The sequence below is a fragment of the Dermacentor albipictus genome, chromosome 5, assembly GCF_038994185.2.
Source record: "Dermacentor albipictus isolate Rhodes 1998 colony chromosome 5, USDA_Dalb.pri_finalv2, whole genome shotgun sequence".
In the NCBI taxonomy this organism is placed as follows: Eukaryota; Metazoa; Arthropoda; class Arachnida; order Ixodida; family Ixodidae; genus Dermacentor; species Dermacentor albipictus.
In genome coordinates, this window is record NC_091825.1 from 19,733,510 (window position 1) to 19,745,920 (window position 12,411).

Sequence of the window (12,411 nt, forward strand, 5' to 3'; positions counted from 1 at the left end):
GAAGGGCTTGAGCGAGAAAGCTTCCCAGCGTCTGATAGCTGTTGAAGATGAGATGGTGCATAATGCGGTGAAGGCCAGATGAAGATAACGGCATTTTTTCATTTATGAAGAAAAATAAAACGTTTTGTTTAGTGTCCAATTCTGGTGCTTTACTGCGCGTTAAGTTGTAAAATACATAATAAAAGGTAGGTTGACCATATTTGCATGTGAATAAGAGTCTTAAAATGGCGCATTTGATATAGTTCAGTACCGCTTATAATGCGGATTTTCCCGACTCCCGCTACCTACGTTATAAGCGGTCCATGCTGTATACGCCTGGCTACAGCCGCTTTTAGGACAAGTCCCGTAGAAAGCCTGTATGTGGAGTGTAATGACTGGTCATTACATCTCCGAAGGACATATTTAACCTTTTCCTATGCCCTCAAGGTTAAATCAGACGTTCAGCATCCATGTCACTCATCTATTCATGAAGTGTCTACAGCCACATTAGTTCATAACCGCCCAGCTATTAGACCTCCGTTGAGCCTTCATTTGACAACACTGGCAGAAGAAACAGGTGTCTTAGTCCCAGAGAATGTCCTAATGGCACCCACTCGCCTGCTCCCACCATGGGAATGGCAGACCATTGAATGCGACATCTCTTTCGTAGAAATATCTAAGAGGGCACCAGAAGCACATATACAATTCCATTTTCGTGAACTTCAGGAGAAGTACTCCTGTATAGAATATTACAGACGCTTCCAAGTCCTCTAAAGGTGTTTCCCTACGCAGCTCTGGGACCTTCATTTTCAGTATCCGGAGCACTAAATCCACACACAAGTATATTTACAGCTGAAGCCTACGCTATACTCTCGGCTGTTCAAAATATAAGGCTCACAAAACTTGCTAGGGCTATTGTATTTACAGATTCATTAAGTTTAGTCAGAGCCCTACTTAGACCAAGAAAATATAAAAACTCAGTTTTTAGTGAGCTGTACAGTCTGTTGTGCTCCCTATATATGTGCAATCAAGTGATTGTGATATGCTGGGTACCTGGTCACAAAGGTATAAAAGGCAACGACGCTGCTGACGAAAGCGCTGGGTCAGTAACTTATAGCGATGCAGATTCAAATATCCCCATCCCTGCCACAGACCTAAAGCCTTTTCTGCGCAATAAATTGCGAAATCATTGGCAAGGCGAATGGGATAAACAAGCAATGAATAAGCTTCACATAGTAAAACCAAAACTGGGGAACTGGATAAATGGGAAAATAGCAAGGTACAAGGAAGTACTTCTTTGCCGATTGAGGATAGGCCACACATACGGCACCCACTCTCATCTCTTGACTGGGGGCGATCCTCCAACTTGTGTTAAGTGCGGCAATAATCTCGCTATCCTCCATGCTCTTATTCAGTGCCCTGCAATAGAAACAGAGGAAAAAGTATTTCCCTGCTGCATATCGCGAGAATTTACCCCTTCACCCTGCATTTTTTCTTTGCGATGAACGTCTTTTTAATCTGCAAACAGTCTTAGAGTTTTTAGCCGAAACGGACACTGTGAAAGTCATCTGGCCAGGCAAATTTTAAGCACACGACTAACAGCCCTGCATTCAAGGGCTCTCTTGAAACTCTGGTGTCAGTGTTATGGTTTTATTGCATCATCTTTTAACGAAAGCCCATTGCCATAGCCCACATCACATCCTAGTCACCGTCATTATTTAACCACCTATATATTCCGCTCCACTTGCAGCGTAAGCTTTTTAGGCCCTTTTACAGCCATATCACATCTGCCCTGATGAGTTCATTGTGCATGTCCTCCACAATACATCGTCAACATTACCACATATCATGGCGCTCTTTGGTCAAACCTTGCCCTTGCGCCATAAAACACCACACATCAAGTGAACAAGCAGAGCTTCTTGAGCATGCAGCCATGATGATATCAGTTGGGAACAACTAGTGTATGAGCACACATTCTGAATATGTTGTGCTAGATTAGTCAAGGTGATGTAATCAAGGCATTGTGCTCCCTCTGTGTCGCGGCATGTGTTCCACACCCGTAGAAAACTGCAAGTCATCGAGCAAAATGGGGATCTGAACGATCTGTTTATGAGTATGAGCCAATACCTCAAATGCCCTGATGCTGGCTCGTTGTATGTGTGCACCATTAGAAGTATACCAGAGCATGCCTTTTTGTGGTCACAGCGGGGAACAGGCTGATGTAGTCTTTCTGGTCCTTATGGTGTAATTTTGTGGTGCAATTTTAGTTCGTGTAGACCAGTTACTTGTCATTATAAGTACGCTACTTTTGATTTAGGTATATTTTATTCTTGCCTTTATTTTTTATTTTCAGTCGCTCACTGTTCTTTCTGCCTCTGTAGTTTTCTAACCATTTCATATAATTTGCTTTGCTTCTTTTGTTGTGTAGGCTTGAAGTGCATTTTTTTTTTGTCAGTTAAGTGTATTTTTGTCTCGTTTTTCTTTTTCTTTTTTTTTTCCAGGCAATGGGAGGAAGCAGCACTCGGTCAAGCTGCAGTTCCTTCTCTAGCATCCTTCTGTTTTGTACAAAAAGCAATTGAATAAAGTTTGAAGTAGTGAGGGACAGCTGCATTTCACATGCCACCAAGGCACTCAGCTGTGGTAAACAGAAGCACTTTTTGTCCATCAGCCCTGTAAATCACATTGTATTTTTTGGGACTCTTGTGTTCCTCAGGCTAAGAGCAGTGTACCTTATGCGTGTGTGTTGACAGAAATTCAAGCTGATGCTGACGCGTCGGGACGAGCAGTCCAAGAAGTCTCTGCTGAACCAGCTGAGCAACATCGATGCTCATCTGCGCAAAGGGGGCTACCGCTTCCTCACAGGCGACACCATGTGCTGCTTTGACTGCGAGCTCATGCCCCGCCTGCAGCACATCCGTGTGGCCGGTGAGTGTTGCCGACTTATGCGCGCATTGCGGCACTGTCTGCTACTGGGCACACTTAGAGTCAAATGAAATGGCACTGCTGCCTCAAGTGTATAGTTGGGATCATCCGAGGACGGCGGATATGCATACAGCTCACTTTCAGGTATAACAAATGATTTCTCTAAGTTTGGTCTGCCTGCATTATTAATGCAACGAATTTCATTGTAACGAGTCCAGCTTTAACAGACTGTCGGCTACGATGGACAAAATTTTCGGACAAGTATATGCCTCGCCTAGACATACAACGTACTTTGCTACAGTGATGTGTGTGCACAGCGGTGCGCTATTATTTCCAGCCACATGTCCAAAGTGCAAAAGTTCACCCTGTTTAAAGAACGAATGCATTAGCGGGAAGCTTTTCGCAACATTGTGCTGTGCAACGTTATCATGATATCGTTATCATGATATCGCATCTTTCCGCAACGTTTTATAACAGAAGCAATCAAGTTTTTTTTTCTTGTTACCATTTAAATGCGCAGAGCTTAAGGAATAAAGAGGAAGAACTGCACTCTTTTTTGTCTTCTGCACACTACAATTTTGTTGTACTGGCGTTTAGTGAAACGTGGTTTACTTGTGACTGGGATATCGTACAGCTCGATGGCTACAATTGCGAGGCACTATGTAGAAAAAACAGGAGGGGTGGTGGCGTGGCCCTTAACATCAAAAATGAATTTTCATATCATGTTATACCCAAATACTCTGTTGTTAATCCAGATTTTGAGTCCCTTTTCATCACAGCTAACGTATTCACACTTGGAGTTATCTACCCCCGCCCTCTGGATCCTTAGAAGAATTTCACCGTTTTTTTTTTTTTTTGTTGTTGTTGTTGTTGTTGTTGTTGAACTAATGTTGGAGTATTTTTCATCTTTCACATCGGCAGTAATTATGTTAGGGGATTTCAATATAAACATTTTAAACCAGATGGATTTACTTAAGAATTTGTTGATACTATATCGTTAAATGGTTTTTCGAGTGTTATTGATGTTCCCACACGCATAACGGCCCCTTCTGAGACTCTGATTGACTTATGCCGCACAAATCTTGATAAAAGTGATATTAATGCTGGTGTACTTACTACTGCTATCAGTGACCATATGTTTCTTTATTGTTTTGCTCCGAAACGCTTGGTGCATAGGGTGACACCCATAGCTACAAGCATTACTGTTAGACCTGTAACGTCGAGTTGTGTTGATAATTTTCGACAACTTCTATCGTTGTAGACTGGGTAGATTAATGCAAGAGACTAGTCCTAATGACTTCTGTGATGGATTTCTTGATAAAATTATTTTTGACAACTTGTATCGTTGATAGACTGGGGTAGATTAATGCAAGAGACTAATCCTAATGACCTCTATGATGGATTTCTTGATAAAATTATTGGAGCATATGATCGCGCGTTTCCGATCAAGATAATTAAGAAATGTAAGAAAGCAAGAAAACCTTGGATAACCCGAGAGCTATTGCGTCGAATAAAAGAAAAAAATAAACTCTTACGTAAATTTATAAAACACAGAGACTTGGCAACGCTTGTAGAATTTAAAAAGATCAGGAATAAGCTGAGCTCAGATATTAAGAAGTCCCAAATTTCTTATGCTAGTAAATTGGCCGAAATGTATGACCCTCAGAAAACCTGGCGCACTATCAAAGACTTACTACGGAAAACGCGAACTGACGTCCCTCAAGAAATGAAAATTGATGAACAGAGATTAACTGGTAAGGCTCTCGCTAATGAGTTTAAGCACCACTTTTTTACTTATGGAGCGTTGGAAGGGACCACCTGTGAGGATTTTGAAACATATGGAACACAATTTGCCACAAACTTTATTTCTTTACCCGGTTACCGAAGTTGAAATTGCTGCTATAATTAACAGTCTTAAAAGTAATGTTTCGTGTGATTTCGATGACATTAAAGCAGCCCCAATTAAAGCGATCTCAGATTTGCTATCTGACGTAGTTTGCCGCTTAATGAATACTATTTTGTTGACAGGAATATTTCCGGATAAAATGAAAGTTGCTAGGGTTTCAGTTCTGCATAAAGGTGGTCCTCTTGACTGTATTTCTAACTACAGACCAATATCAGTACTTCCGCTAGTTTCCAAAATAGCAGAGAAAGTTATAAATTCTAGAATTTCTCAGTATTTATGTCAGCACAACCTAATATCCAAATATCAGTACGGATTTCAACAAGGTAAATCGACTGAGTCAGCATTATTAAACATCAAAAAAAAACTTGTAACTAATATAGAAAATCAACTGTATACAATAGGCATTTTCCTAGATTTTAATTAACAAAGCCTCCGATTCTATTAAACATCCCATACTGTTTGCAAAGTTACCTTATTATGGAATAAGAGGACTTCCACTTAAGTTACTGCGTAGTTACCTGACTAACCGTACTCAGTTCGTTGTAATTAAGAATGTACAGTCGGATACGGAATTCATAAGTTATGGAGTTCTGCAAGGGTCTCTATGTTAGGACCAACAATATTCTTGCTGTATATAAACGATATTGTCAACATCCCCCAGACTACAGACATTGTCCTTTATGCAGATGATACAAATGTTTTTTTCACATCTAATAACCTTTCGTCTCTCACTCGTACTGTTAATTTATGGCTTCAAAATTTGTCCTGCTGGTTAGATGCAAATAAACTCTTCTTGAATGTTAGGAAAACCAAATACATTGTCTTCTCATCCGTTAATAAACCAGTTCACCTTGATAGCTCTGTAACGTTTAAATCATGTCCATTAGAGCAGGCTTGAGAATACAAGTTTTTAGGGGTAATATTTCATGAAAAGCTTCAATGGACAAGTCGCGTGAATTTTCTAAAAGGTATCATTGCTAAATCAATTAGAGTGCTAAATAGATTTCGGACGTTGTTGCCAATAAGATTAAAACGGCAACATTATTTTAGTACTGTACATTCCTGTATACAATATTGTCTACTAGTTTGAAGTGTTACATCAAAGTATAATTTGGAACGACTATACATAACGCAGAAGAAAAGTATGCAATTCATTCAAAAGCTATCTAGTCGTGATCATACATCCCCATACTTTGCCGAGAACCGGATACTTCACATAGAAATGTTATATAAACAGTGTTTGTTGGAATTGATACTTCTCGAATTAAAAGGAAATCTTGAGCTGTTTTTTCATACATATACAAATACGGAGGCACCATATTATTTTAGAAATAAAAACTTTGTAAAGATTAAAACGAGAACTAGATATGGTGTGCAATTATTAAAATGGCAAATTCCAAACCTACTGAATTGTTTTCCATTGTTTTTAGATACAATGGAGAGTTCTCCCTCCTTGCTTGCCTTCAGAAAACTAACTAAAATGTATTTCCTCCAACAGTTGTAATTTTTGTACATTAGTTTTGTTCTCTTCAAATCTAATTGTACTCCATTGGCCTTAATAGTTCTGTGTCTTGTTGATGATGAATGTGTTGACGACTAATTCTGTCATTCTTCCTTAGCTTGCTTTATCGTGTTTTATACTCTGCACATGCATTTTTATTTGTATGTGTTTGATATTTTGCAGTGTGTTTTGAAGCATGTTGCGCTCATGTTGTGTGCTGCACGTGCTGTCTGGTGTCAAAGGCCTAGTCAGGTGGCTTTTAATGCCGCCTTTTGCCTTGCCGCCAAGACAAACCACTCTTGAGCATTGTTTTGTCAATAAACAAATAAACAAACAAACAAACGCCCGGCCAGCTAACGGTTAGTTTCCGGTGTGACTGCACTAGTGGGTCGTCACCATTCTCTACTGTCAGCTCGGTGCCAAGCAGGGGCCAAGGGTGCTGCTAGGCCTCGCCCACTTCACTACCATACCAAAGCATATGTTGTTTCAAAAAGAGCTGCTGACAATCTCGCGTTGCATAGTTTTCAGAGCACCTTCTTTCTTCTTGCACCAATTCGGCCAGTAATGAAGCTGGGCAATGGCTTTTCACAGCACCCAGGCCACGAAGCATAGCAGTCGAGACGTCTAGCGTGTAGCGCAGTATGCTGACTGGGCACAGGCTCAGAGTTAAACTTGCCCTGTATCTTCAGATAGCTTGCTCTCAGGCTGGCCCTACCTTGCTCGCAGGCAGGCCAGAAACGTCAGATCAAGCAATCGTTGCATGTTCTCAATTCCAAAAGCATATCTGGACATGTACGCTTATTCAATTTTTCCGCGAACAATTAAGGAATAGAACAGTTTGCTGGCGTCTGTTTTGCAGTCGAGTAGCATTAAAATCTTTGAGGAACACGTTAAAAACCTTTTATAAAATTTCATCTTATTGGTGCCGTGCAGACATCGTCGCACTATTCTAGAAATGCATACAATAGTCTTTCTTTCATGCTGCTTCCAATATCACTGTCACAATGTTAGAAACATGTATTTCTTAGCCAAACTATTGTATTTGTATTTCATTATTTGTTTCGCATTGTATTTCGAACATTCATTGCTTCACGTCCTATTTACGTTTGTAAAGTATTTACATTTAATACGCCATGTGCAAACCAGCTGTACCCACCCTGTTACGGCCAAGACGGCCAACAGTATTTGAAAATAAAAAATAAATAAAAAAAATAAAATAAATAAACGAGGAGAGGGGGTTAACCCAGGGTCCCGATTTTTATTAGTCATATCATAAGAAGCCAACAAACACTGACACCAAGGACAACCTAGGGGGAATTACTTGTGCTTAATAAATGAAATATAAATTAACGGAAATTAAAGTAGATGAAAAACAACTTGCCACAGGTGGGAACCGAACCCACAACCTTTGCATATTATGTGTGATGCTCTACGAATTGAGCTACCGCGCTGCTGTTTCCCCATCCACTTTCTTGTGTATATATGTGTCCTAGTAGAAATGCGAAGGTTGTGGGTTCGGTTCCCACCTGCGGCAAGTTGTTTTTTCATCCACATTAATTGCCATTAATTTATAATTTATTTATTTCATTTATTAAGCACAAGTAATTTCCCCTATGTTGTCCTTGGTGTCAGTGTTTGTTGGCTTCTTATGATATGCTCTCGGGCTAGTTGGTCGATGCATGATAAAGTTTGTGTAGCACAAATGAAACAAACACAACACAAAAATGGGTACCAAGCCATAAATCTCTTGTAGGCCAATCTCCTCCTCCAAGGATAACTTCCTTCTTGTCTCGCAAGTTGTTCCTACCGTTCCCATGGTGTTTGACCAGAACTAGAGAAACGCATGCTAGTACCGCATGCGTCAATCTTCAAGAAGACCACTCTTGCTGCCGGGAGTTGAGTTTTGTGGCTTCCCTGCCGAATAAATGAACTGTGGCCTACTAGCCCACGTCCCAATCGCTATTGATTACATTGTTAGTTTTTTCTCGACAAACGGGTTCCAGCGAAATAATGAATTGAACTGAAACGCGCAGTTACACCATCTACACCCACAGCAGTGGTTCATTGTCAAAATGTTATTTTTTTCTTAGAATCGAATAGAAGTAGACAAGTAGCATTTTCTTCCGTCTGATAACATAATGAAGTGATCTTTTTAATACGAGTAGCTGAGTACCAGTGACATAAATTATGATGAGGAGTGCTTTCATCATCGGGCTAGTACCGGAATGTCGCTGGGAGTTCTCAAATCGTGTCATGCATTTACGTCAATTTCTTGGTTACTAAAGCTCTGTTCACGATTATATTGACGCCTTAGACGTTCTAGAGCATTGCTTTATCACTTCAACTTAACTTCATAGTGACCTCTAGGTCCCTTTAAGGGAGGGCCCGTGACTTTAAAAATCAACTTCCTTATTTCTTCACGGATTTTGATAAAAATTGGCACAAATGTTTAGAATGTCTCCCTGATGCTTCCATAAAAGTTGCAGAGCGATATCTTGAAAACATCTTATTGAAATATATTGAGCAGAATTTTTCTCCCTCAGAATGAATGAATAGAATTTATTGATAGGAAAGACAGAGAGGTCGACCTGAGCTAGTGCGCTCTAGTCTGCTACTCTTTACTGGGGAAGAGGGAAGGGGAGTGAAAGTATTGGGATGGATGATGATGATAAGAGAAGTGGTGAGTGCTTATGTATACATGAGACAGTTGCCTCGCTAGAGCCGCTCGTCGAGCTTGGTGTCCTGCAGGAACTTCAACAATACTTTTGTTGTATGCATTGAACTTGCAGTGTCAGGCCATGGGCCGAGGATAGCTTCCTCCGGCAGTAGTTGTCTGCCAACGCTGGCTAGGAAACTGTAACGTCCTTCGCTCCAGCATATATGCTGGGCAGTCGCACAGTACGTGTTGCAATGTTTCGGGCATCTGGCAGTGTACACAATCAGGGCTGTTCAATTTTCCGATGAGGTGTGCGTAGCGACGGGTGAAAGCAACGCCGAGCCGAATCCTGTGTAGCAATGATGTTTTGCTCCGTGTAAGCTTCGGGGGCAAACAGAATTTACCCTCTGGGTCAATCAATCATATGTAGACGTCTGTGACTGTTATCAGAGTGGGCTCTGTAAGCCTTTGTAAGGTCCTGCATGAGTGCCTTGATCATGGAGTTGGTGTCAGGTCGCGAGTAGGCAATCCATACTTCATCAGAGGAAGAGGAGGCCGATCTTGCCTCGCTGTCAGCGAGTTCATTACCAAAAACACCACAATGGCTAGGCACCCATTGAAAGGTGATCACGTGGCCACTTAACTCGGCACTGTGATAAAGTTCAGACTTTCTGTAGAGCCTTGGGAACTTAGACGTGATAGAAGGCTTGTTAAAGGGACACTAAAGAGAAAAATCATTTCTTCTGTATCAGTAAATGACCTCTCTAGGACGCCAAAAACACCACTATTACTACGATAAGACACTTGGTTAGCCAGAAAAATTGTAAGAACGAGAGATGAGTGGTGACACCCCTTGAAATTCCCGCACCTGGTCGCTGTGACGTCATGGATTTTGATGGCATCTTCTAGGGCCTACTTATTTATATAGAGGTACAGATTGACTACATTGTGTTCTAAAGGAACCAAATAATAAACATGGCAAGCTTCGGGAACCTTTACCCAGCCAACGTGGCCCAAATGTGAAAACATAATTTGGAATCCCCGACGTCACACTGACGTACCAGCGTTGGGGTTTCGCTGCGAAATTCGAATACTGATACTTCAACCGTCATTTTCTCATCTAATAATCAAACTACTACTTTGAAGTTTTTTTTTTTTTTTTCGGATACTGTTAGCCCTTTTCGGGCTGGTACAAGGTGGGAGGATTGACACATTTTGTCAACACATCAATCAATGAAACAAAATAAATACAACGCGAGAGGTACATTTCCAGCTTCCGTTCAAATGATTGTACAGTCATTGTGTCATCAAAAATCTGTACATCAAGGCCATTCCAGTCTTCAATTGTTTTATCTAGGGGAGAATATTTAAAAACATCAATTCTGGCATTGTAAGGCATAAAAACATAAGGGTGATAAGGGTGAACTCTGCGAGGACGTAACAAATAGCGCGACTGATCTAAGTTAAATTTATTAGTAGAGAGCTAGTACAAAAACTTCAGTCGTGCGATTTTTCTGCATGTTGCCAGTGTCGATAAATTTGCCCTAGCGAGCAAAGCGGTTACAGTCTGTGTTTTGCGATACGCTGAAAATATAAACCGTACTGCAAGTCTCTGAATGCGTTCAAGTTGGTTAATCTGATATTGCTGGTGAGGATCCCATATAAAACTAGCATATTCCAAAGAAGGGCGTACAACAGCTCTATAGGCCTTAAGTTTAACTGCAGGCGTTGCATCGCCAATTTTCTTTTCAAAAATCCAAGTTTTTTCTGAGCAGATCCACATATGTTGTTTACGTGATTCTTCCAATTGAGGTCATTTGAGATGGTGACACCAAGATACTTTAGTTTTGTCGTGCGGGCTATTTGTTTGTTGCCTATAAAGTAATTAAAACACAGTGGTATTTTCTTGTTTGAGACAGTCATACACGCAGTCTTTTCAAAATTAATTTCCATATTCCATTTGGAGCACCAATTATGGATTCCTTCCAAGGATTTATTCAGTAATTTTTGATCATCTATTGATTTCACTGGGCAGTACAATATACAATCGTCCGCAAATAAACGAACCTCAACACTAGTATCGATATGCTCGGCTATATCATTAATGTAAATCAAGAATAATATCGGCCCCAACACAGACTGTTGCGGTACACCAGAAGAAACGGGTAAACTTTGGGAGTGTTGGCCATTAATTTCAACAAATTGCAGCCTATTTGTCAAGTATGCCTGAATCCAATTAATAATTTGTTCGTTGACCCCAAAGTCATAAAGCTTGCTGATCAGCTTGCTATGACAGACCTTATCAAATGCCTTTGACATATCAATTGAAATTACGTCAACTTGCGCTTTCGAGTTGACTGCCTCAGCAAAGCTGTGGATAGTTTCAAACAGTTGGGTCACAGTTGATAGACTTCTTCGAAAGCCATGCTGCTTGCTGTAGAAAAGATTATTATTTTCTATATACTGAACTAACTCCTTAGCAATTATGTGTTCCAGGACCTTGCATATTGTGCACCCAATAGAAATCGGACGATAATTCCCAATGGCAAGCTTGCTTCCAGATTTGAAAATTGGTTTTACCCTTGCCATCAGCCAGTCAGCAGGTATAATACCGCTATGAAGCGATAACGAAAAAAGATTTTCGAGAAAGCATGCCACCCACTCAGAATAACGTTTAAGAAAAGCTCTTGGAATCTTATCTGGGCCCGGTGACTTTTTGTCGTCTAGTCTTAGCAAGGCAGCAATTATACCTTCTTTGGTGATAACAATATTGTTGCTGGAAAGATTCATGTCCGAGTGTTTTACGACAGTACTATCATCCTGAAGTGAATACAGAGCAGAAGTACTTGTTAAATGCTTCAGCAAGGAGGGAGGGTTCAGAACGCGACATACCATCTACAAGAACAGCTTCGATTGTGTCTCTACTCCTTGACATGTAACGCCAAAATTTCTGCGGCAATTCTTGCATATATTTAGTTGACGTATTCAAAAGGAAAAAGCTTTTAGCTTTTTTTATCTCGCTACGCCCTTGTGCACTGAGGTTACCGATAGCTATCGCGTCTCTGAATTCTCTGCTGCGCACGGCGCACTCGCCGTCTTAGATGAATAATATGTCGTGTAATCCATGGGTTTGGCCTATCAGTCCTTTTTGTTTTTTGGGGAACATATTTGAGCGAGCAATCATTTACGACTCCTAGGAAATGACACCAGAGCCCATTTACGTCTTCATGATGTCGCATTTCATCGACACCAATTTCCAAGCGGTCAAGAATTTATGTGTCATCGGCTCGAAAAAAATCAAATACTTTACTAGCCGATTTCTTAAGAGTTTATTGCTGACTTTAAGAGACAAAATTATGCTTTGTGGTCGGATATTCCTTCTTCGTCATCAATTTCATAAACGTTCCCTCGGATAGAAACAATAAGTCCAACGTCGTAGAAATTGCC

At 40.6% G+C, this 12,411-nt stretch overlaps 1 protein-coding gene across 1 annotated transcript in view; it reads left to right on the plus strand.

Annotated features, from left to right (window-relative positions):
* Clic (chloride intracellular channel protein 5) overlaps positions 1-12,411 on the plus strand; it is a 109,453-nt gene that overhangs the window by 86,890 nt on the left and 10,152 nt on the right. The window contains exon 4 of the mRNA XM_065447725.2: positions 2,730-2,904. Coding sequence (XP_065303797.1) covers positions 2,730-2,904 — 175 coding nt within the window. The remainder of the gene's footprint in view (positions 1-2,729; positions 2,905-12,411) is intronic.